Source organism: Zea mays, chromosome 5 (genome assembly GCF_902167145.1).
Source record: "Zea mays cultivar B73 chromosome 5, Zm-B73-REFERENCE-NAM-5.0, whole genome shotgun sequence".
Taxonomy (NCBI): domain Eukaryota; kingdom Viridiplantae; phylum Streptophyta; class Magnoliopsida; order Poales; family Poaceae; genus Zea; species Zea mays.
In genome coordinates, this window is record NC_050100.1 from 4121675 (window position 1) to 4147298 (window position 25624).

The following is a 25624-nucleotide window of genomic DNA, read 5'->3' on the forward strand; positions in this document are numbered from 1 at the left end:
TCTTTTTCGAAGAGGTGGCGGCCGCCAGCGCAGGGTCGCCTCCGGCCTCCACCGCCGGTTTCTTCCCGCGGCGGTCTGCTTCGTCCTGACCAGGGTAGCCGTCGTACGGCAGTTGATTTAATTCAAAGACCCTGTTCAAGCGATCGTTTGACCCTCGGATATCGAAACTGCGCTGGCCTTCCGTCTTCGGCACGTAGCGCCCCACGAGTCGCACCGCCAAGTCTTCTGCATCACGCACGAAGGCGGCCGGGTCACGGTTCCGCAAACTCAGTGCGAAGGCAGGGCTTCGCACATCCCTTCCTCCGTGAAAGGGCATCTGGCGAGGGCATACTTCGCCCAGCGCCCAGCCGTGCGCCAAGGGCCAGACCCCGTACGCCGCAAACTCTTCAACCAAATCACGCCCGCTGCTCAGTCCGGCGGCGTACCGTAGGGCCTCTTCGTCTGTATCCTCTTCTGCCACTTCGAAAGGCGGATACGCAGAGTAATAGTGAGAGCACATTATGGACACGGGGAGCCCTTGATGGCCTTCGACAGTTGCCTCAGAAACATAAAACCAAAACTCATTCCAACTGCCCCACTTATTGCGGGCGCACGGGACCAACTCCACTACTGGCATCGTGGTCTTGCCGGTCTTCGGCGTGAAAGTGCACGACCCGAACTGCGCAACTCCGCCCTCAACCACCCTTTTCTGCCAATGCAAGCAATAATTCTTCGCGAAAACTTCAACCGACGGCTGCCCGCCGTACGAAGTCGTCGCCCAGACATACTTCGCCAGCGCCACTATGGCGTTCGGCGTAAGCTGATGTATTTGAACACTGAATCTGCGCAGGACTTCGCTGACAAACCGGTGCGCAGGCAGGCGGAGTCCGGCGGCGAAGAACGCCTCGAAAACAACCAACTCGCCCTCCGGCTCGGGGACTTCCTCCGTCCCCGGGGCCCGAGCGACTCCGTCGCCAAAGTAGCCCAACCGCCGCATATCTTCAATACGGCCTGACGTCATCCGTGACACACCGAATTCAACAGAGTCGCCGGCGCGCAACTCTTCCACCATCGCGTCACTCAACGTCTCCTCAGACGAGGCGGCGGCCGGCGGCGTGGCGGTGGCGGAAGAAGAAGAGGATGGCATGGCTACGTACCGTCGGCGGCGGCGGGCGGTTTGCTTCACTCGAGCCAGAACGACGGCGAGCAAAGGGAGCAGCGGAGGAAAAGGAGCAGCAAGGCGGCGGGCGGCTAGGGTTTTACGGAGCGCGGAAAGCAGAATTCAAACAGCGCCGCCCCCGCCCCCCTTTTATAGGCAGGGCGCGGCTCCTCGGGAAACCCACAACCCGACAGGCCGCGACGCTTCGGGAAACCCGCAATCCAACAGTACGCTGTCCATCAACGGTCACATCAAAAACCCCCGCGGAACCACTTCGAGCGAGGGCAGCGTCTCCGCCATCTAGCGACGTCTTCGGCACCAGGTGACTTTGTCGAACTGGTCCCTCGGAGGGCAAATGTTGGGGCGAAGGCAAAGACGCCACCCTTCGCTCCAGGCCTTCGCTGCAGCCGCTGGTCCGACGGAGGCAAAGCGGGCAGGGACACCCTTCGCAGGACTCGACACTTTGACGAAGACCTGCGGCGACGTCCTCACACGGCGCGGCCTCATTCAGCCCCAAGGCCCACGTGTGATCTGGCCCATTGTAACGGGCCCCGCGTGGCCGCCTCTGTATTACGGGCCTGACTTGTAAAGGCATACTTGTAATTACAGCTTGTAACCCTGCTTTATGGGAATATTCCGGGGATAAACTAGGCGTCTGAGGGCACATGCGTCCTTAAGACAAGACGCTGGGCACTCGGACACCTATAAATACCCCCGCACAGTGCCCGTGAGAGGCTAGATCAACAGAGCTATTGCCCCCGTGCACGTAACCCTGTTGTCGCCATTGTTCACCCCCGTTGGCCCACTTGCAGCAGAGAGCAAGTTCCAACAATGTGCAACCAATATAAAACCAAGGATACACGATTCAGGGTATAAATTAATTAATGGAACACATCTCTCAGTATACCGCACGACTAATCTCCGCTGGTTTTACGCTATATATACTAGCGGAGGTGCCTCTTTTTACTGTACACGGATGAAGTTTACGGTAGGTTGCTTCTGATAGCCCGGTGTAACTGCACAACCGGCATTTTCTCCACCAGAACTCAAGGCCCTGTCTCCGCCAAAGGTTTGTGGTTTATGAACCATATGGCCAAGGAAATGATTTGGCCACTGAAAATTCACAACAGACAAAGAAGAATGGTCAGTTGGAGCATGAAAAGGATCAGTAGATCACAAACTGGTGAAAAATTCTAACAACCAGGCTGTACACTGAACCAAACTGAAATCCATTAACAAGTGCTGTGAACTAGGCCAAGGGTGTATCATAAGCCTAGAATTTATGGCTTGCCTTCTCTGTGGAAGCTTTTATTGTTTTTTTTTTTTGCGGGGGTGATCAGAAATATATGATTGTTCGGGGAATGGCTGCTTTTTTTTTGCTTATGAACTTGAACTGTGACCCTGTAATTTTGTTGCCTTGGTAATGAAATCGGGTTTACCATTGTAGGTAAAAAAAATCAGAAACGCGTTAAGAGAAATTTTTAATATGATGACCCCAAATCATCAAATGGCCAAGATGAACATTTAAGGGGTGTTTGGTTTCTAGGGACTAATGTTTAGTCCCTTCATTTTATTCCTTTTTAGTGTATAAATTGCTAAATATAGAAATTAAAATAAAGTTTTAGTTTCTATATTTGGCAATTTTGGAACTAAAATGAAATAAAATCTAAGTACTAAACATTAGTCCCTATAAACCAAACACCCCCTTAAAACCACACCTCTAGATTTAACTACAACATTATTATAACTAGGTATCTATATTAATAGGAGTAGTTTTTTATTGAATCAAAATTCAGCACATGATGCATGGTTACTACTAAGTACTAACTGTTCACAATGCGTCACAAACCCATTGAGTCATGAGCATACCATGACCAACAACGCTCAGTGCATGTTTTTCACTGACAGAATAAATGTCATCTTTGTTGAAACAAAGATAAGACATCTTTACCTTTCATTACATTGGGAGGAAGTGTGTGCCGGGCACAACCCCCATTAACTTGAATGAGTTGTCATCACGCGGTGAGACCGTCACAGTAAGTAACGGCAAGCAAAACTTTGAGATGCAAAATCTCAGATATGCATTGTTTTATTGGTTGCCTTTTGCGTTGAGAAATATATGGTCAATGTCGAGTACCACGAGAGGGACATCGAACAAAGATTGAAGGGTTGCGCAGCTACTATGGTATTAAGTGGACGGTCATGAAACTAGACCAGAATATTTCCTTGCGTATGAAAAAAAAGGAATTTTCAATATTTAGCATAGAGAAGTGAACTTTCTTCCCTAAAAATATAACATACATCTTCTCTAAAAGTTGTCGTGGCATTGCAAATTTTAAATGGCGCTTGACATCATGAAAGTACAGGCCGAATAAGAAATCAAATGCTTAACTGCTTAGCAGCTAGGAATGCAAGAATAATAAAGATAGAATAAGAAATAGGCTATCGTGATTCGTGCTTCACCAACTAGCCAAGTGGAGGTCCATGTGACCAAAACTATAGCAGCTATCTATTCACAATGCAAAGCAAGCAATCTACTGGTAAAAAAAGAACAGAGAGTTGGTAATGGTAAAAAAGGAGTGGCAAGCTCACCCTTTGAGGACTCCTGGACGAGCACGATATGCATCGCTGCGTTGTTCGGTGGCAGCTGCAGACGGAGAGGAGTGAGCTTCCCGTTGATAGGGCTGCGTGTGCATATAATGATGTCCTCCAGACCGGTCTCCTCCTGCAACTTGTGGGCGAGCTCCTCCAAGTTGCTGCCATTGAATGTGAAGGAGTGTCCCACTGTGCCTTCATCCACATTGCCCAGATCATCTGCAATATGGTAATGGATGGCACGTCCCTCCACCTTGTGCAAGGGGGCGGAGAAAGAAAGGGAGGACTGAAAATGCGAGAAAATTCAATGTCAGCTCTTATTCTGAAACACCTAAAGAAGGCTGAGAAGTAACATGGCAAAAATATCTGAAATGTGCAAGAAAGTGTCTTCGAAAGACTCGAGGCGAAACTGTCATGATCGTTTGACAACATTAGGAAACTAACCAAACCGAACTAAATTTAAAGTGCACTAACCAAACCAATTCATAATAGATAAGCGCCACAAATGAGATGCAAGTGGGTTTGCAATTGGATTTACAGCAAACAATTCCTATAAATGCTTCAACGTACAAAAATGAATTTCAATAATGCACATTGCCTACAGTGGAATTCCCTAGATAGAAATAGAGCTAGCTAATTCAATCCTACGATGTTGAATGCAGTAATCCCAAAAAAGAAAGGAACTTTTACAGAGTGAGAGCATTGTCACTTGGACAAACAAAACACATCGAGACCAGCGGTGTGTGAAAGTGAAACCGACAGACACATAGCTAACGAGGAACAGTGGCAGCGATTCCCCAGCATGATTAGCATTTCAAAGTCACCGTAGTCATAAAGTCTTCCCAGATCCAAAATGCAGTTGAGACCGCCAAAAATCCCAAGAAGAAATTGGATAAGCAAAGCGGAGAGATGGCAATAGTCAATTTTCTTTGTGAAGACGTCATCACAGCCAGACGGCCGTCACGTTCGGCGGGGGCGATTTAGTCAACGTAGGGGAGAAAATCGGGCACTAACCTCGAGCTTATTGAGCCTGGACGGCGGCGGCGGCGGCGGCGGCGGCGCCACGGGCTCGAGCGTGGGCGGTGGCGTCGCGTAGGACTTGGATGGGCGGTGGTGCGGCCCATGCGCCTGCGGTGGCTTGCCGAGGTCCGGCGCGGGCGGCGAGTCCGGCAACTTGGCGACGGGCGCGGAGCCGGTGCGCTCGGGCCGCGGCGCGGGCGTGAGGAGCTGCACGACCTCGACGTCCCAGAGCACCCAGTCCTGCGTGGCGGTGCGGTGGGGCACGTCGTGGGTGACCGAGTTCCTCCAGGGCGGGAGCCCCCCGTTGGCGCGGAGGAAGTGGCCCGCCTTGGTGCGGAGGCGCGCCTGGAAGCCGTCCCGCAGGGGCTCCCAGTCCACGGACGCGTTGGCCGGGCGCGGCGCGGCGGGCGCCGTCTGCCTCACCTTCCGCCCCGTCATCCCCAGCAGGAACGGCTCCCCGGAGGCGGTGAGGTAGCGCCCGTAGCGGCTGCGCAGGCGGACGGCGCCCGCGCTGTGCGGCGCCGCCTCGACGGTCCACCGCGCGTTCGCCGAGGACCCGTCCCGGTCCTGCGTCACGCGCACCTCGTCCTCGTCCGCGTACAGGAACTTGTCGTGGTGGCTCCTGAGCCGCACCACCTTCGCGCGCGCGAACAGCTCCATCGGTGACGGGAAGGGAGGAGAAGCCGGTGAGGACTGAGGACTCTGGAGTCTGGACTCTGGCGTTATGAATACGAAGACGCGGGGCCGGGGCGTCGCTGACTCGCTGCGTGCGGGGGTGGGGCGCCGCGGGGGGGTTTGACCTGTTCACAGAAATTGGGCGCCCGAGACCGGGATTGCCTTTTACCGCGCGTTTGTCCGATAGACAAGGGAGCAAGTTTTCTATCGTGGCGGCTCGGCTCACGCGGTTGGCGTGGGCGTCGTTGTCGTTGGGGGTCATCGTGGACGTGGAGTATGGTACGGACTACGGAGACAGCAGGAACGAACGCGGGATCACAGGGCGGGGCACGTGAGCTCCTGGGCGATCTATCTTTGGATTAGTGTTGTACATTCGGTTTTATTGGTTTATTTGATACGGTTTATTTAGTGCTAAAAAAGTTTAGTGTTTAAAAAAAATGTAAACCAAACTTTTTATTCACAAATCAAAAGGGGCACAAATTTGGTGTTCGGGTTTTTCAGTTCGGTGTTTCGGTGTTTGTTATTTACCACAATCACCGAACAAGTGGCAAATTGAAATTACAAACACAATTGTGTAAAGAATATACTTATAATTCATCAACAAGTACTTAGTAAAATTGCATAGACAATTTAGTGTTGAATAAGAGCAACTAACACATAGTTCTTAAAAATTAAAATGATATGAGCTTAGAGTTTAGGACCTTATATGAGCTGCTTATTGGGTTTTAAGGTATAGATTTGCTAAATTTCGGGTATTTTTGGTATTTTTGGTGTGTGAATATTGAAAACTGCATTAAACACCAAAAACTGAATAACCCGCAAATTCGATGTATGGCGTTCACTTTTGATGTGACGCCTGCTAAGTTGGTTTGACCTGTAGACGGAGAGACGATCAGACGACGTCACGACGAGATCTTTAGACTATCCGTAGTTATTTTCTTTAAATTTTCCTCTATATCCTACGTCGGCAAGATTTCTTCTAATTTTTCCTCTTCCGTAACGGTTCCCTTTTAGGGCTTGTTCGGTTGTACCCAATCCAGGATTGAAGGGGTTTCAATCCCTAGTAAGTCAAAATTTCTCTCAATCCGTATCAATCCCCTCCAATCCGTATGGATTGAAAATAACCGAACAAGCCCTTAATTCATCTGAGGCTTGATCGCCGACCGGAACATGCATGGCCCGCGCGTCCTGCAAACGGATCGGATGGGTCTTCATCGGGTTCAGCGGCAGCGGCAGACGTGCACTCAACACTCACGCGGCGTTTCGGCACGCGGCTAGAATTATTCGATCACCGGCGTCTGTATGAAGCTCAAAGTCATACCGACCAATAAGGACAACGCGGCTAGATTTGCTCGGCCACTTCTAGCTCGTCCAAACAACATCGTAGTATAGATATGCACTAATTTTCATGCAAGATTTTGGAGATAAGTTGACGATTTCAAAGGCCTGTGCGCAGCGGGAGAATTTTCTTTCCTGCTTTCTATGTTTTTCCTATGAAAATAAATAAAAACCATATGAAGTTTCTTTATACTTTCTGTATTCCAAAGGACAAAATTCCTAGTTGGACCCGGTGCCTGGAAACTGTAGCCATCCAACATGAACATTAATTACCCTTTCCCCCTTTTGCGAGAAAAGTAAGGTAGTGTTTGGTTACTAGGGACTAATTTTTAGTCCCTCCATTTTATTCCACTTTAGTTTATAAATTGCAAAATATGGAAACTATAACTCTATTTTAGTTTCCATATTTGACAATTTAGTGACTAAAGTGGAATAAATTAGAGGGACTAAAAATTAGTCTCTAAAACCAAACACCCCCTAACACTGTAAAGACCTTTTCACATGACAGTGACCTGACGTGACTAGCACCATACCCCGCAGAAAAAACCAAACCATGCAGCTGAGGGCAGCACCGCCATCACGCTTGAGCGAGGGGAGTGACACGTTGGAAGCAAAATCACATACACTCGAGAAGCCACATGAATTTCCTGCAAAGTTTCCGTTAGAAATACCAACACAGGAATTTCAGACACAGGCAGGTCATCATGAAGCCATAAACGGTGTATGATAAGATGATTCATAATTATACGGCTGTAACTAGATCAGTTATAAATATCAGTACAGATGGACACAAAACTATTAAGCATCACAATCGAAATTTTGGCCTCAGAAAGTTTGTGGAGACTTGCTCTTCGAAACGTTATACGGTGGTCCGGGACACCGTGCTGCTCTTCAACATCAATCCCACTTCCCACAGTTCCCAAGTCAACTATCCTTTGGTCTTGGTCTTGGTCTTGCTCACACCATGTTGCAAGAACTTGAAACGGTACTGCTCCACCAGCGACTTGTCCACGCCTCCTTCCCCGGAAGGTTCTTTCCTTGTCCTTTTTGTAACCTTTCCTCTCTTTTGCTCTGCCTGACCGTCTTTTCTGTTTTTTCTTTTCTTTGGAGCAGCTGCCTGATCAAGCTCACTTGACGCAACTTGCTGCACCACAAATGAAACAGGTAACCATTTAACACCAATTCAATGCAGTAAAACTGGAGAAATTATTAATAAGTATCATCAGGTACCAATACAAAAAACCTACATTCTGAGCAGTGTTTGGGGTTGCAGCTGTTAGACCTCGGTCCGGCAAAATGGTCCCCACATTTGACTTCCTTGCTCTCTTTGCAGCTTTCGCGTTTCGAACTCCAGGAACTAGAGGATCCTTGGCCAGCCCTTCAACAGAGTCGGAGGGTTTAGATGGTAAACTGTGTGATTTCCGCTTGTTTCCTTTTCTGAAAGTCCTGCTGTTATCTGCGTTACGGCCTTCACTTGCAGGTTGATCCCCTGAAGGGGTCTGCTGAACTTCTGCAGTTTCTGCTGCTGACTTGCGATGCCGTTCCATTCGAATCTTCTGAAGCCTCACCTTTTCAACATCCTCAAGCGCAAACTCTACAATTGGGCGACGTTCTGAACCAAAAGTTTCTGCAAAGAGTGAAATACATTAAATCATATAACTGAGATGGCCTCAAGCAAAAAAAAAACAGCCAATATGTTTGTTCATAGAACAGACCAAGGCAGAAAGAGTGACAAGACAGGCACAGTGATATAATGTAAAACATTGAAATGTGGCACTAATGTGGTGGCGTTTGGTTCATGGGATAGAAAGGATGGGAAAGGAATATCATAACCCAATGGCCTCATAACCCATGTTTGGTTTTATGGATTGGGATATACTGTGGGTTTGGGTTTGGGTTTGGGAAACTGGAACCTCAAATCCCACCAGGAGGGATGGGTTACCAACATCACATGTCGTTGGCAGCAGGGCGGCACACACGGGCTGAAGTTACGAAGGGAACTTGCCTCAACCCCACATAGTTGTGCCGCCTCCATCTGCTCCGCCGGCCATAGCTGCCTCGCCAAGCGCATCACGAGACACCATCAGTCCATCACCACTGTCTCATGGAGCCTCGCATGCGCGAATAAACCATTGAAGCCACAGAAGCATCACACGTGCCAGTGGCCGCAGCTGCCGAAGAGCTGGCCACCTCATGTGCCCGTGTGGGTGTGAGCCGTCGGCGGGAAGCTGCTGGCACTGTTTGCCTTCACGATTGGATCTGACGAAGATGGAACTGAGCACAGCGATGTCACGAAGAAGAAAAGATGTTTTATGTTTTTTTATTTTGTGGGTCCCATCACATAACCCAACCCAAATCCAGAAAAAGCGTGGGAAATGAATAAAATCCCGTATCCTCGTCCCTAACCAACACCATATTTTCTATCCTCAGAAATCAAATGCCACATGTGTAGTAATACTGAATATATACCATTTAAGAACCATGGCAATAAAAAGGATTACTCAGTCAGCAACATCAATTCGCTGAAAGAGACCAAAAGTTGCAACAGGGCACAGAACATTTGACACAATATGATTGCAGAAACTACTCACGAGTGGAGCATACCAGGATTGTTGTTTAGAACCCTTAGAGCAACAAGAGCGTGTTCATGTTCTTGAAAATCAACAAAGGCTACACCGCGTGAATGCTTCTGTATGCCTTTCTTTTCATTCTTCAGGATATTCACCTGTTCAATAAATTTATCACCATAAGCATTACGAAATACAGAAAAAATGGCATAGGAATTTAATAAAAGGGACTCCAAACCTTCCGGATGACAGGATTTTGTTTTGTAGCACGAGAAATGACTGCTTCTCTGCAAAGCTTCTTTACGTCATTAATGGTCATAGTCTTAGGCAAATTGTAGATGATAAGCCTTGTTCTCGACACATGAAATTTTGGAGACTGAAGCATCTCCGCTTTCCTTCTAGCTAACCTAAAACAGACAAAAAAAATACTGTCAAATCATCAATGTAGATATATGATCAAATGATGTGAAAATTATCAGAAAATAAATATTATCAGCGACATAATATGTAGCCGAAATGATGTCAGCAACAATAGTTGCAAATATAACAGTTTTGATGTAGGAGCATGTAACAAACAGAAATGCAGTTGCATTTCAAGCATGAATGTAGCATTCATCCATCTGAAAGGCATATTGGCAGATGGTCTGGGAACCATTTGTATTAATTTGCATAAAATCATTGTCTTTTGTCCTAAATATAAATTAGAAAGAATAGAAGTCTTTTGTATAAAAGTAAAATAGAAATAATAGGTACGAAACACATCATAACATAGTGCCAACACTGATACTAGCTAGAGTATGAAATGATGAAGAATGCTAGCTATCAACTCTTACCAATTACGTTTATTCATGTCAGCATCTGACACACCTTCTGCAGCTGGTATTCCAGCAAGTATTTCACCCTCCTGCTTCGAGACCAAACTTTAAGGAATATAGTACTAGAAGGCTACTACAGTTCACATGCAAAAACAAGTGCTGGAGAATTTGCCTTAGCCAAGTATAGGTTCCGTCGATCCTCGACCTCAGTCTTTGCCTTCTCAAGTGCCTTTTTGTGAGCTGACTCCTTGTCCATCGCTTTCATGACATTAAGTGGCCTGCTCTTTAAAGAAATTCCTAAGCCAGGAGCAACACTGGCAGCAGAAATTGCTGCATCAGCTGCCTCTGTTGTAGAAAACTTCATGAAACCAGTACCTCTAGGTCTCCTGCTTACAGTACAGAACTGTTGGTATCAACGAGAGTGCCAAGTAAACTTTCGCTGGTTGCTACAACTTAGGAAAATGATGTATGAAAGTGAAACAAATGAGCAAACATACTTAGTAAGTTTATGAAGAACCGGGAAGAAAGATTCAACCTTCCCAAAGACTGAGAAGCGCGCTGTTACCTCCTCATTACTTATATCAAAAGGAAGGTTGCTAATAAATATAGTCCTATCCAGGCCAGTATCATTTTTCTTGGGTTTGGAAGCAGGATTACTGATTTCTGCATCTGTTACACGTTTCGACTTAACCAGCTTGTCAGCTACAGGTGAATCAGATTTCTCCTTTTCTGATGTATCATCTTCTGTTTCAGTGTCGGTACCAATGTCCGAACCTTCAATGCCAGATGGTTCGGACTTCTCTGATGACTTGATCAAATTCTCAAGAACTTTTTTAGAAATATCTGCTTCAGTTTCAAAATCATCCTCAGATGGACGGTTAGAAGTCTCCTGATCAAGTTCAAAGCTAGCTTCTCCAACAAGATTATCATCAGAGGTGTCATCATCACTGACATTGTCAGGTATATTCTCAGGCTCTGGAAACATGATATATTCATGAGATACAGCTCGCAAATTAACTAAGAAAAAATGCAGAGCAAACATAACAATTGAAATGTGTTAGAATAGGAACCCATACCCTAATCAGGGGTTGGGAGTGGTATTAAATAGAGAGAGTAACTGGGCCAAGGCCCATTACACAGGGGTATAACGGTCATTACACGGGGAATAGCACAAACCCTAGACGGGTAGTCTAACACCCCCCCGCAGTCACAACTCTATCCTGTACAGATGTTGAGACTGGATCGGAAGTCTAAAAAGACACTCGACGGTAACCCCTTGGTGAAGATGTCGGCGAACTGAAGCGTGGTGGGGACGCTGAGAACGCGGACGTCACCGGCAGCGACACGCTCGCGGACGAAGTGCAGGTCGATCTCCACATGCTTCGTGCGCTGATGCTGCACGGGGTTGGTGGAGAGGTAGACCGCGCTGACGTTGTCGTAGTAGACGAGGGTGGCGCGCTGGAGGGGACTGTGGAGCTCGTGGAGGAGCTGGCGCAGCCAGGAGGCCTCGGCCACGCCATTGGCCACGGCACGGTACTCGGCCTCAGCGCTGGAGCGAGAGACGACGGGCTGCCTCTTGGCGGCCCAAGAGACGAGGTTGGCGCCCAGGAAGACGGCGTAGCCGGAGGTGGACCGGCGCGTGTCGGGACAGCCAGCCCAGTCAGCGTCGGTGTAGACCACGAGCTCCGACGTCGGGGATGGGCGGAGTAGGAGGCCGTAGTCGAGGGAGCCGCGGAGGTAGCGTAGAATCCGCTTGAGCGCAGTGAGATGGGGCTCCCGCGGAGTGTGCATATGCAGGCACACCTGCTGGACGGCGTAAGCGATGTCGGGCCTGGAGAACGTGAGGTACTGGAGCGCGCCGGTGAGGCTCCGGTAGGACGTCGCGTCGGCGACCGGAGGCCCGTCGTCCTCAGAGAGCTTCGCCTGAGTGTCGACAGGCGTGGAGCAGGGCTTGCAGTCAGACATGCCAGCCCGCTCCAGGATGTCGATGGCGTACTGGCGCTGGTGGAGGAAGAGACCCTGGGGCCGACGTTCGGCGGTGATGCCGAGGAAGTGGTGGAGGGGCCCCAGGTCCTTCATCGCGAACTCCCGCTGAAGGGCGACGATCGTGCGCTGAAGGAGGTCGGCGGTGGATGCCGTGAGCACAATGTCGTCGACGTAGAGCAGGAGGTAGACGGTGTCGTCGCCGCGCCGGTAGATGAATAGGGATGTGTCCGACTTGGCCTCGACGAAGCCGACGGAGGCCAGGTAGGAGGCGAAGCGACTGTACCAGGTCCGGATGGTCAGTGTCGACGAAGCCGGTGGGCTGGCTGCAGTAGACAGTCTCCGTCAGAGTGCCATGGAGGAAGGCATTCTTGACATCGAGCTGATGGATCGCCCAGTCGCGGGAGAGGGCGAGGGAGAGGACGGCGCGAACAGTGGCGAACTTGACGACAGGGCTGAAGGTCTCGTCGTAGTCCACTCCGGGGCGCTGGGTGAAGCCCCGAAGGACCCAACGGGCCTTGTAGCGGTCGAGGGAGCCGTCCGAGGTCAGCTTGTGGCGAAATAGCCACTTGCCGGTGACCACGTTGGTGCCTGGTGGACGCGGCACCAGTTCCCAGGTGTGGTTGGCCAAGAGGGCCGCGTACTCCTCCTCCATAGCGCGACGCCAATGTGGGTCGGCGAGGGCAGTGCGAACGGAGGAGGGTACCGGGGAAGCGTCGGGTGGAGTGCTGGTCGTAGCGGCTGCCAGGATGAGCCGGTCAACGGGGCGGAGAACGCCAGCAGCGCGCCGAGTCACCATCGGGTGGACGTGCCCGGGGTCGCGGTGGATGGCGACCGGGTGGTATACGGACGACTCGGAGTGAGCCGCCGGAACGTCGGGAGCGGCTGGTGGGGCCGGCTCACGGCGGTGATAGACGACGGCGGGGTCGGCGAATCGGGCCGCGCTCGTCGACGGGCCCGAGTCGGGGGGCGCCGCGGTAGTGGCGTGGCCGCGGCGATGGTAGACGAGGGCGGGGTTGGCGAAGCGAGCCGGAGTCGACGGGGCCGCGCGTGGCGCAGGCAGGACCGACGGGGCCGTGCGTGGCGCAGGCGGGGTCGACGGGGCCGCGCGTGGCGCAGGCAGGACCGACGGGGCCGCGCGTGGCGCAGGCGTGGTCGACGGGGCCGCGCGTGGCGCAGGCGGGGTCGACGGGGCCGCGCGTGGCGCGGAAGAGGGCGTGGGGGCCGCACGAGGAGCAGGTAACGGCGCAAGACGGGGAACCGAAGGTGGGGGAGGAATCGGATCGGACTCGAGGAGGGAGTCGAGATCGGTGGGTGGGGTGGAGCCAGCAAGGGGAAACACATCTTCGTCAAAGATGACATGACGAGAGATGATGATGCGGTGGGAGGTGAGGTCCAGACACCGGTATCCCTTGTGGTCAGGGGAGTAGCCAAGGAACAGACAGCGGGTGGAGCGAGGAGAAAGCTTATGTGGAGCGGTAGCGGAAGTGTTAGGGTAGCAGGCACAGCCGAACACGCGAAGGTGGTCATAGGAAGGGGCTGTGCCGTATAGGGCGAAGTGGGGGGTAGGGTGGCGAACCGCCTTCGAGGGAAGACGGTTGAGGAGGTGGGTGGCAGTGTGCAGGGCCTCTGCCCAGTAGCTGGCAGGGAGAGACGCCTGGAAGAGGAGGCAGCGGAGCATATTAGTGGTGGTGCGGATCATGCGTTCGGCTCGACCGTTCTGAGCAGAAGTGTAGGGGCACGAGAGACGCAACTGGACGCCATGAGTGAGGAAGAAGGAGCGAGAGGCGTGGTTATCAAACTCGCGGCCATTGTCACACTGCAGAGCACGGACCGGGCGGCGAAAGTGAGTGGATACCCAGGTGAAGAAGTGTGTGAGGGTGGTGAAGGTGTCCGACTTCAACCGAAGCGGGAAGGTCCAGAGAAAATGGGAAAAATCATCCAAAATCACCAAATAATATTTATAGCCAGAAAGACTGAGTACAGGGGAGGTCCAAAGATCACAATGAACCAGGTCAAAAGCCTGCTCAGCCCGAGAAGAAGAGGTAGTAAATGGGAGACGAGTATGTCGGCCTAACTGACAAGCATGACAGAGACCCTCAAAATGTCCCCTACTACATGAAAGATCTAGACTGCTGGTAATCTTGGTCATGACGTCGGATCCAGGATGGCCGAGACGTCGATGCCATGTGGTGGAGGAGGTGGTGGAGACCAGGGCAGGAGGTGGAGACACGCCGGCGGTAGAGGGCTAGAGCGTGTAGAGAGGCCCCGAGCTGTCACAGCGGGCGAGAAGGGTCCTGGTGGCCAGATCCTTCACAGAAAAACCAGAGGGGTCAAACTCAATAGAACAGGAGTTGTCAGTGGTGAATCGACGAACAGAAAGAAGGTTGTGAGTGATGTGGGGAGCTACGAGAACATCGTTGAGGTAAAACGGCCCAGGGAGAACCGAGGCACCTACTGAGGTGACTGGCAGAGTGGAACCGTTTCCAACGACGATCGAGGATGGGTGAGAGGGGAGGGGGGGATGAGAGCGAGAGAGCGTGCCTGCCGTGGGAGTGGTGTGGTACGAGGCGCCGGAGTCGATCACCCAGTCGGAGGGGGCGGGGTCATCGCCATGGTGCTGAATGCAGCAGCGAGGGAGGCGCTGTCCCAACCACCGGCCGGCGGGGACCAAGGCGGCGAGGTGTGGGTCCCCGGGGGCAGGAGCGCGGGCGGAGCCTGGGGCACGACGGGAGCACCATAGGGAGGTGCGTCGTAGTGAGGTGTAGTCAGGAGGGCTGGCGTCGGAGGACGGGGGGTACTCGGTGCCTGGCCCGGCCACATGGCGATGGTCCCGGTCCAGGGGTTGTAGAATGACGGCCACGCATGGCCGCCACCCCGGCCGGAGGGACCACCACGAGAGGAGCCGCCGCTCCCACGGCCGCCCTTGCGGGAGCGGCGACCCCCGTCGGTCGTGGAAGTCGGACGAGGGGCCGCCGGGACGGCAGGTGGAGGGCGGGTGGGAGCCCCAGTCGAAGGAGGACGGGTGGCCTGGCCCCCTGAAGGCGGCTGGCCACTGGTAGGAGCGCTGTAGAGGGCCGAGGCAGGAGTGGGTGCCTCATTCGCCATGGTGAGCTCCTCGAGGAGAAGCTCGTTCCGCACGGCGTGGAAGGTGGGGAAGGGCACGCTCCTCTTGATGAGGGCCTTCAGGTGGCCGTAGCGGGGGCTGAGGCCACGCAGGAGGTTCAGCACCAGGGTACGATCGGCAACTGGCTCGCCGAGATCGCGGAGAGAGTCAGCCAGGCCCTTCATCTGGCGGCAGTATTCTCCCACGGAGAGATCCCCTGAGAGAATAGGTGGAACTGGGCGTCGAGGTGGAGCGCCCGCGCATCCCGATTCCCGAGGAACTGGTCCTCGAGAGCGAGCCACGCCTGGCGAGCAGTGTCCGCCTGATCGCGGATGATGTCCTGCAGCTCAACGGTGATGGTGCCGTGGAGCCACGAGAGGACAACGCTGTCCATGAGGCACCAGGAGCGAGGTGGTGGAGCGTCGTGGTCGACGAGGACGTGATCGTCGAGGACAAACCGCCGCAGCGTGAGGAGGACCTGGCCACGCCAGCGGGGGTAGTGGGAAGACGCCGGATCCAACACCACGGACACGAGGGCCCGGATGTTGTGAAGACCAGCGGCTTGAGCGTGGAGAGCAGCGATGAGGTCGGCGTCGAGGTCGGAGGCGGGGGGGTCCGCTGGGGGCTCCGCATCGGCGAGAGTCGGACGGCCGAGGAGGCGCTGCGTGGTGGCCATCTGGGTGGTCAGAGCGGCGTCCAGGGCACGCTCACGCTCCAGGGCGAGGGAGGCAGCGTGCGCGCGCTCCCGCGAGGCCGTCACAGCGACCTGGATCGTGGCGAGGGTGCCGACGAGCGGGGAGTCGGTGGAGGGCGAGACTCAGTGACTCCAGGTTGGTGGAGCGAAGGCGGGAAAGCCCGGTGGGGAGCTGCGACGCAGGGGCAGCGGGGAGACGGCGGGGATCGGCCCAAGGCCGGCGATGTAGGGGGGGCCCCGTGGGTGAGCTCGCTGCTGGGTGCAGCAGGGGCGATGGGGGGTGGTTGCCAGGGACGGTGATGTCCCCGACGTGGAGTCCGGCCGAGGGGGCAGTAGGTGCGTCCATCGGGCGTGAACGCAGCAGGGGAACGGGCGTCGGGCGCGGGTGACGCGGCACCTGGCGAGGACGGAGGCGCAGAGCAGAGCGCGTGGTCGGAGCAGAGGGGCGGCGAGGACGGTGCCTGGGCGGCGCGGCTCCCTGGCGGCGCAGAGGGGCGGCGGGGACAGCGCCTGGGCGGCGCGGCTCAGGGGCGGCGGGGACGGCGCCTGGGCGGCGCGGCTCCCTGGCGGCGCAGAGGGCGGGGTCGCGGGCGGCGCAGAGGGCGGGGTCGCGACCAGCAGCGGCCATCCAAGGCGCGGTTGGTCGGGGCAGAGAACGGCGCCGGCACGGCAGCAGCCTCTGGCGGCGCGACGAACGGCGCGGTGGGAGAGGGAGAGAGGAGTGGGAGAGGGGAGAGGGGAGGCCGGCGGCTGGGGGGAGGCCCGGCGCCTGGGAGACCGGCGGTGCAGGGGGAGGAGGCCCCCTGGCGGCTGCGCAGGGGAGAGGAGACCCCTGGCGGCTGGAAACAGGGAGCAGGGAGCTAACCTAGACTGAAGATACCATGTTAGAATAGGAACCCATACCCTAATCAGGGGTTGGGAGTGGTATTAAATAGAGAGAGTAACTGGGCCAAGGCCCATTACACAGGGGTATAACGGTCATTACACGGGGAATAGCACAAACCCTAGACGGGTAGTCTAACAAAATGACACAAAAAATCCTACACCGAACATCTGTTTAGACAATCAGGAATAAGACTAAATTATTTTTAAATTAACAGAAGATAACCCTGTTCCCTGAGAAACCACGCCAAGTATCAAATAGCCAACATGATATCAATCAAATGTCTAAGGCTAATAGTCATTTACAGTATCATTCACGTAAGATAAATCTTGCATTAGCTATGTAAGAACTCTTAATTTGTGTATAATGGATAAATGAATGACTTAAGGAAAGATAGCTGATAAAGGAAACTTTAGATTTACCATTATCCTTAGCATCAACTTTTGCAGCAACAGTGTAGACTTTTTTCGGAACAGCCCAATCAACAGCCACTGGTCTCTTTGCAACATCTTTTCCATTAATATTTTTTATAGCCTGATTCAGAAAAATTAAATCATGGCCCATTAAAAATTTAAATGGATTGTGTACTACAACTGAATACAGTACTGACTATACATTTTCTGCATCTTGCTTCCGTGTGAAAGATACAAAAGCAAAGCCTTTTGATATCCTGTTAAAGAGCAGATGTAATCAAGTCATACATCTTGCAAGTTTTATTAATCCACTTAAGGAACAAAAAAATCAACGGAACAGTAACATACCCCTCATCAGACTTATGTGGAATTGTCACATCCCAGACAAACCCTGCTGAACTAAACATATCCACGATCTCCTTCTCTGTAATCTGCAGTAACATGCACACAATTGGCTTATCTGCTCTAGAGAAAGAAAAAAGAAAGACTTGGAACCGTGACGACGTAACCAAACACCTTGAATGGCAGGTTCCTGACAATCGCTCTCCATTTTCTGATCTTTGAGCCCTAAATAGAAAGAAAACAAGTTTCAAGCACTTGTAACCAAATCAGTAAAGAATAGTGGTGATTCTACAAATAGCCGACCATGTACTTATGAGCAAAAGAAAAAAAACAGAAATCAATGAACAACTAGAATTTTCAGTTCTTATGCCAATTCTTAGTTTCCTACTAGCATGGTTGCAAGTAGTCAGCAGCCACTCAAATGATTCTGGTAACATCTTCCTAATTCGAAGAGGCAAAGCATGCTTTAATCGTTTAGTCCACTAATACTTGATAACTTTAGGACTTAGGAGATTAGGGTCACCACATCCAAGTAAGTATCATTATCAACTATTCAAAACAATAACTACCTCTTTAGCTCTAAACTGTTACACTCTACTACACTAAGCAACATAAAGAGATGTTACTTAAATGACTGCTATGCAAATTTTAGCTATCTAACTTATTTAAAACCTAGATTCTAGAAACTTGGAATAGATGTGTATGAGGTATTGACAAGATGTGTGAGCCACAGACAAAATTTGGGATCTGAACCCATTCTTTGTTACAGCAATTATAGTTTTATTTCATAACACACATTTTAGTGCTAAGGAGCAAGTGTTAAGATGGCATTTAACAAATAGAAATAAACTCAGAAACACATACAATTAATGGTTGCAGGAACAGAAGATGCTTTCACAAGATTATTAGTTGCCAAATAGGGATAAAACAAGCAAACTAGAAGCAGAGATAATGTGAATCAATCATCAAACATATGCAGATAAATACAATAAAAAGACAGCCATTAAGTTACCTCTCCGCCAAGTTGACGAGCCCAAACAGTAGCTCCCTTGACTTCCTTATTATGCAGTTGGACAACAGAATCCCAAGCTGATTTGACACTTGCAAAGAGTACAGCTGCCATATCTGATGTGCATCCATCTCGAGCAAGTCCTGCAGGGGTGACCGCAATAATTTAAAGCTAGAGGTGTTTACAGAATCATATGGTAATTGAAATAAACGGGAATAGGTGAGTAACAATAGATGCTTGTTGAAACGACAAGTAAGCTAAATGAGACATGTCATGTATAGGCAAGAGTTCCTCAACTTTTCCTATTGAATCATAAAGCAGCAGATTTATTCTTCATGAATCATGACATACACTGCATCCAAATTTAGCAAAGGCAAAAGAGTCTACAAAGAAGAAACAAAGAAACCCATAAAAATTCCTGCAAAAAAACTATGACAAGCAATAAATGAGCAGAAATTCACTATGCATTTTTTATAGGGAAAACCAGCATGAGGCCAGAAACTGGAATCTCAAGATTAAAAACTGACACCACTGAAGACATCTAGTTTTTGCATCGTCCATACACTGGGAATTTACAGGGATCAAATATAAACTGTACTCACATGCATAACAATTACAAAGGCCTCGGGTCAAAACAGGCATGATGCCATAGACAGATTATAACCAATGATTGCAAGTCACCTGGTCGATCCCTGGGACCGACCAGGCGACTAATCGTGACTAGGCAACGACCAGGGCGACTAGTCGACCCCTAGTCGGTCCCTGATCGTCCTAGACCTTTTAGACTAGTGGTTATACTTATATAGGTATATATAAAAATAGCACAAAAGATATGAGCACTGAGCAGGAACAAAAATGCAGCAAACAGCCTGCTTGAAGCCTACAATAATCTAAACCAAATCATCATCCAAATGGAAGCCTGCACCAGCAACTTCAGCAGATCCAGATTCATCATCATTGTCCTCATCCATTTCATCTGTTGCATCACCTTCAGACTGTTGGGTTGGTCCCTTTGTCGCTTTCTACACCGAGAATAAGAAAAAATATGGCTAGAAACTGCAGCAGCATGTGTAGAAGCAGCACGAGGCAAGTTACGGCCCCTTAGACCCTCTGCTGCACCAACAACTTCATCCACATTGGCCCAAGTAATATCAGCAAAAACCCTAGACGTTGGCGACCACGAACTACAAGTCGAACGACTAATCGCCCTAATCGGCGACTAGTCGGACTATCAGGACGACTAGACAAGCTAATCGAGTCGTCCGGCTAATCGAGTATAAACAGGCGACCAGCCCGACTAATCGTGATTAGTCGGACGACTTGCAATCACTGATTATAACCATAAGTAGTGGGACAAAAGAGACCCTTGGAAATTGCAAATTTGATACATGTAAAAAGGTAACTCAAAACACAAACAAAACCATCATAGCTCAAAGATAGCCCCCTGTAATCATGTACAAGCCTAAAAAAATCATTGATGTTGCCAGGTTATCAGCACCATCACTCAAAAGACTAATAATGGTAATTATCACTGCTCTAAATTACTGCTGCAGAATTAACTCAAAGCACAGGAATTAGGAAATGATTCAAATGAAGCAACATAAAAGAACAGTTTACATGAAATTAGAATCCAAAGTCTGTGAATATGAAAATAGCATACCATTGAATCTCATTTCCTCTTTGGGAAGTGGATAGTTTACAGATACAACTGAACCAATCTCTCGAGCTTGACGGAAAACCTCGGTTGCCATGGCGGAGTCTTGCAGGCCACCAAAAATCACCGTCTTTGCAACCCTTTATAATAAGAATGTCAGAATTGCCAATCAACCCAAAGGGGAACAGAGGTAATATAAATGCTACCAAAATATCTATGCATAGTTATAATTAACTGTTTGCGACTTATCCAAAAAAAAGGTACAGACGGAATAAAGTAGTTAGTCTCTGTGTCTCTGATGATGAGGACATATTGGAACCTTAAATTAGATGACAAGTTAGATTTAGGTGATGACTTCTGAAGTAAAATATTGCAGTATATACCTTTGCTTTTCAGAATTTTTCACTTTTTCGGAGTCGCCAATGGGAGCTTCCTTTGATACCTTAGCATCATTTGACAACAAATGCAGTTGCTCTGGTTCCACATAACATATTGCATCAGTATTGAAAAATACTAACCATGGTATAAACATAAAACAAAAATAATCTCCATTACAACCTGGATCTGTTTTATGAGATTTCCCCTTATGCTTTTCAGCAGGAGAAATTTCGTCTGCTTCATCTTTTGCATCAGAGTCCTTCACTTGCACTGCTCACAATCAAATAAAACACAAGACCGTCGGATCCACAATCTACTGAGCTTCAGTGCAACAAACTGTTAGAAGAAGAGCCTTACTATTCCCCTTTTGCAAACGTTCCTTCAGTGGAGCACGATTCATTGCTAGCTTAACTCTGATTTTCCTACCAGCAACAGGAGATCCATTCTTTTGTTGAAGAGCTCGATCAGCATCTTGAACAGTTGCACTGGCATATACGGGAACGAATTACATTAACCAAATGATCGCCTAACAGTGTCAATGAAAACTCCATGCCCAGATTATTAGTAGCAGCTTACTTATACATGAACGATCATAACAAACACTTATACATGAACAATCATAACAAACACTGGTACATGTAACAATATGATTAGTTTATATCATTTGATCATCCTGGTCTAGCCTGTACTCTCTAGTGAATATTAACTTATGGTCTATGGTCACCAAATTTGCTAACAATAGCACTAAGTTCTGGTACACAGAGCAGTATAGTCTATGTACATTAACCACATGATGTGCCGGTTCATGTGCCATTTGAGACTGGCATACACGAATTTATGGTTAACATTCAGAAACAATCAGCTCGACGGGTATCCACATCATTCGCTCAAAAAGGCACCTCGATAACAGCATACAGTAATCCCATTATACCATCGGCGATTCCTGAGAGAACTTACAATTGCACGAACCCGAAGCCTCGACTCTTCTCCGACCCTGCCGTAAAGAAACCACGAAGGTAGAATCAGCAAATGATACCACTCCCGACTAAACAGCAACCGGATTCGTACAGCTCACCTTTCTCCGCGACCATAAAGCAGCGCCGCACTGGGCCGACCTCGCTAAACACCGCCTCGAGCTGCACAACAACAAAACGCTTGATTCTGAGCTACGACCGCAGAGCGAGGTAGCAATTGAGCACTCGGCAGCTCGTGGTTACATCGGAGGACTTGAAGGTGTAGGGGAGGTTGGAAACGAACACGGTGGAGGGGCTGTGTCCTCCGCCAGCACCGCCTTCCGCGGCGGGTTCTCCGTCGCCGCCGCCGCGCTGTTTCCGCTTGCCCATCGCCGGCGTCGTGGGGGAAACCGTGGGAACTGGGGGGAGCTTCGCAGTTGCGATGAGACCGAAGGAACTGTCGGGAGTCGGGGCTGTGGGGCTAGGGTTTTAGTTGAGAATACGAGGGGTGTTGTCACGTGGGCTTGGGCTTCATCGTCAATGTTTGCTTCGGTTAAATATGAACGGCTGGGCTTTGGGGGGTTGGGGCCTTGGGGGGGGGGGGGGGGGGGGGGGGGAGGGGGGGCGGAACGTAAGGTGAACGAACGGCCCGCTGGGGGTTTTCTCTTCGGAATTTTTAAATTGTATAGTCACTTGTTTGGGAAAAAACTTTGTACTCAGTTCGGACGTAGATACTAGAGCATATAATTAGGAATCGGAATCAGCTTTTTAAAATTCTGTTGTTTGGTTGCGCTAAAATTGAGATTTGAAATCAGGGGCATAATTCCCTAAAATTGGACTATAACTAGAAACCACCTCTCTAACACAAATCCTCACCCTCGGTAATCGGTATTACGTGGAATTAGACCACACAATTCTAAACTCTAATTCCATGACATCCAAATAACATAGAATTATTAAATATAATCTAATTTTAAAACTAACTGTATAGTTGAGATAAATGACAAGACAAATTTATTAAGCTTAATTAGTCCATGATTCAACCATGAGATGCTACGGTAAATATTTGTTAATCATAAATTAATTAGGTTTAATAAATTCGTCTCACCATTTAGTCTTTATCTATGCAATTAATTTTTTAATTATACTATATTCCATAATTGATATTTAAGCATCCGATCTGACATGATACAAACTAAACTTTAGTAACAAGAACCAAACAATGTCCGTTTCTATGCCATCCTTAGCATGTGAGAGCACATTTTGTACACTCCTAGTCTCCTATGGAGAAGTTATTCTAAAATTGGTGTTTAGCAGGATAAGCTATAAGGGGATATTCAGTTTTTCTGACTAGGTTTGGTCTATGTCATATCAGATGTTTTAATACCAATTACAAGTATTAAATATAGTATAATCATAAAACTAATTATTTAGATGAAGGCTAAATAACGAGACCTTTTTTAAGCCTAGTTAATCTATAATTAACAAATATTTACTATAGCACCGCACGAGCGAATCATGGGAAAATTAGTTTAATAAACTCGTCCTACCATTTAGTTCTTATCCGTGTAATTAGTTTTGTAAGTAAATTATATTTAATAGTTCTAACTACTATTCAAACATTCATTGTGATAGGACTAAGAGTGAGCATCTCTAATAGTTATACGAATTTAGCACCCTAAAATATAGATTTTAAAAGTTGCTAAAACACATTAAGGAGTAAAACAATATTTGTGCTCCAACAATCATGTATTTGTTGGTTGTTAATTTTTAAAGTTGACGGTAAAAAGGTCTGCTTTATGTTTTTAATTGAACTGCCAACAAAAATCTTTTCTATTAAAACCTGACCCGTTTGCGCGCCGACGCGTGCGCGGTGTTTCGGACTCGAGGCCTTTCTCCAACTCGCTTTTGAACCTCGGTCGCGTCCACCGGTCTTCGGCTGCTCCCAACCCTGGCCAAGAACTCGCAGCCCTGCCTCCATCCCGTGGTGGGCGCGGATGGCGGCGGTGAGCGCCGGCGCAAGGGCGGCCTCGGCGGCGGCGAAGAAGGTCGGCGCGGCGGAGGCGTCGTCCGGGAGGAGGGAGAAGTCCTCGTACCCGCCGGGGCAGCGGAGCGGCGCCGCGTGGACTGGCACGGACGCCGGTGCGAGGGCCGCGAAGTGTGCCGTGGTGACGATGGCGGCCGTGGTGGTGGCGGCGACCTCGTGCTCTGTACCGGCGGCTGCGGAGGAGGCCGCTTTGGCCGCGAGCGGGGCGAAGTGGCTGCGCTCGAGGAATGGCACGAAGACGAGGTGGAGAGGCGAGCGGGGCGAGGTGGCTGCGCTTTGTGGTTTCTGTAGTTCTATATGCATTAGGTGGCACTAGGGTCCAGATTCAGAATATGAGTACTGGTATGTATTTTCCATTTTATATTTTTTCAGTATTGCCACTATATCTGCAACCTACTCAATCATAAATCAAGATCTTGCACTTGGTTGCTTCCCCGGTGTGAAGATGGTCCACATCAGACTGCAATCTAAATTGTTTACTGTGAACTAGAACTTCTGCATACACATACGTGGATTTGTACATGTACAAAATCTGCAATGCCTCAGATTTTATGCACCCTCGGCAACTGGCGGAATCCAAGGTGGCCTGGTAGAAAAGGGGCCTCCACCGCTCATCTTGTAGGCTACAGCTACAAATCAGATAATAAAACTCTATTAGAAAATGCTAGATGTTGAAGGTAGCGAGAAAGAGAATCTTGAAGAAGAAATAGGTGTTTTGAGAAGTCAGTTATTGCATATGAGTATGGAAGTTGATGAGGTAATTGATACTATCATTGTCAAGGATTTTGCCCCTGGGAATCTGCTATTTCTTTTTATAACTCATTTTTGTTTCTGACTTGAACATGCTACCCTAACATAGTCGGTTTGTTTTCTCTTCATTCTTATTTGGTCACATCAGACAAGAAGTCTTGATAAAGGAGATGGACCCAAAAAAATTTCCTGGTTTAGATTCATTGGTGTCCTAGACTCGAGGTTCGCAACCCAGAGAGCAGAGCAATGGACTGAAGCAACCAATTGCCAAATTCTTTGAACAAGGTATTAGTTATTTGTTCTTTTATAGGACCTGCTTGATCTGCCTACTTCCTGTAATTTTGTAGATGGTGTGCAAAAGGATTTATTGTCCTAGCAAGTTAAGCTTTCTCATAAATTAAAATACTACCTGTTCGTACAGATGCACTAGCACATTAGACTGCAAGGACGAAAAATGCTACCTGTCCCACTGTGCTATCTTTAAGCACTAAGAGGTTGAAGTCTATGCATTATTGCCCCTTTCTGGATTCTGATGATGTTTAAGATAAGTGTCAGCTTCTGATCACTTGACTACTTTATTGGTACTCATACCTGTTAAAAAGCTTACTGCAAAATGTTGTCGTGATCTTTGTGCCTACTTTGCATATCACATAAATTAGCGGATAAGTCACATAGGATTACAAACATAGCTCTTTATATAGTGATGAATTTCTGAGGAGACTAAGTGGTCCTAAACCTAAGTACTCCTCAGAAAAGGAGTACTCGTGGCATGCCTGTTACTCCTTGCCCGCATTATGTGAATGCTAGCATGTGATAAAAATACAAGTCATGTAAAGTTCAAGAGCTGATCACATTTAATACTCGTGGCATGCCTGTTACTCCGAAGCTTTAACATACTCAGCGATCCTTCTCAATTTTCCTCAAATTTGAGGATTAGCCTCTACCTTCCCGTCCCTCAAAGCACAAAGCCATGTAGAATCGAGAGGAATCTCGGAGATCAGGAGAAGAAAAATAGGGACAGTGGAAGAATACATATCTCAACTCCAGTCCTTGCAATATGATTTTACCATGCACAGCTGCCAGCTTGCCACTATAACGACCTCTTATTTGCTTCGAAGTATGTCAGTGGCCTCAAAGATGAAATCAGGGCAACAGCCGAACCTGAAGTGCCTTGTACAGTGGACAGAGCATTTGTCGTTGCTAAAATCCAACAAAGGGTCTTAGACAGAAGCAAACTCAAATAACACAGAAATCCTGCCACACC

General features: G+C 49.3%; 3 protein-coding genes across 6 annotated transcripts; 1 reads left to right on the forward strand and 2 right to left on the reverse strand.

The window, feature by feature from the left end:
* Window positions 1-2012: 2012 nt before the first annotated feature.
* Window positions 2013-5438, reverse strand: LOC100193298 (Actin cross-linking protein). Its single transcript, NM_001138437.1, has 3 exons — window positions 4748-5438; window positions 3731-4019; window positions 2013-2251 (listed from the first exon to the last, which is right to left on the reverse strand). Exons 1-3 carry the CDS (start codon window positions 5411-5413, stop codon window positions 2217-2219), a joined length of 990 nt encoding a protein of 329 aa, NP_001131909.1. The 5' UTR covers window positions 5414-5438; the 3' UTR covers window positions 2013-2216.
* Window positions 5439-7465: 2027 nt separating this feature from the next.
* Window positions 7466-22117, reverse strand: LOC103625805 (RNA-binding protein 28). 3 transcript variants are annotated; one of them, XR_004849333.1, is made up of 20 exons: window positions 21828-22093; window positions 21686-21746; window positions 21568-21604; window positions 20968-21095; window positions 20791-20880; window positions 20616-20706; window positions 20239-20372; window positions 18582-18721; window positions 17744-17794; window positions 17576-17658; window positions 17430-17484; window positions 17237-17348; window positions 10646-11123; window positions 10321-10534; window positions 10167-10237; window positions 9572-9740; window positions 9371-9491; window positions 8772-9040; window positions 8014-8393; window positions 7469-7910 (listed from the first exon to the last, which is right to left on the reverse strand). XR_004849333.1 is itself a non-coding variant. In XM_020537833.2 (19 exons), the coding sequence occupies exons 1-19, from the start codon at window positions 21951-21953 to the stop codon at window positions 7695-7697; spliced, it is 2757 nt and encodes a 918-aa protein (XP_020393422.1). In that variant the 5' UTR covers window positions 21954-22117; the 3' UTR covers window positions 7466-7694. The 3 variants fall into 3 exon arrangements, 2 of the variants coding, with proteins under 2 accessions (XP_020393422.1, XP_020393423.1); XM_020537833.2 differs by lacking the exon at window positions 8772-9040 and having other exon boundaries at window positions 7466-7910; window positions 21828-22117; XM_020537834.2 differs by lacking the exon at window positions 8772-9040 and having other exon boundaries at window positions 7466-7910; window positions 21868-22089.
* An 89-nt stretch (window positions 22118-22206) lies between these two features.
* On the forward strand, window positions 22207-24985 carry LOC103625804 (uncharacterized). Of its 2 annotated transcripts, none has more exons than XM_023300101.2 (2): window positions 22207-24645; window positions 24782-24985. In XM_023300101.2, exon 1 carries the CDS (start codon window positions 23561-23563, stop codon window positions 23924-23926), a length of 366 nt encoding a protein of 121 aa, XP_023155869.1. In that variant the 5' UTR covers window positions 22207-23560; the 3' UTR covers window positions 23927-24645; window positions 24782-24985. The 2 variants fall into 2 exon arrangements, with proteins under 2 accessions (XP_023155869.1, XP_035814817.1); XM_035958924.1 differs by having other exon boundaries at window positions 22207-24367; window positions 24509-24985.
* The last annotated feature ends 639 nt before the right edge of the window (window positions 24986-25624 follow it).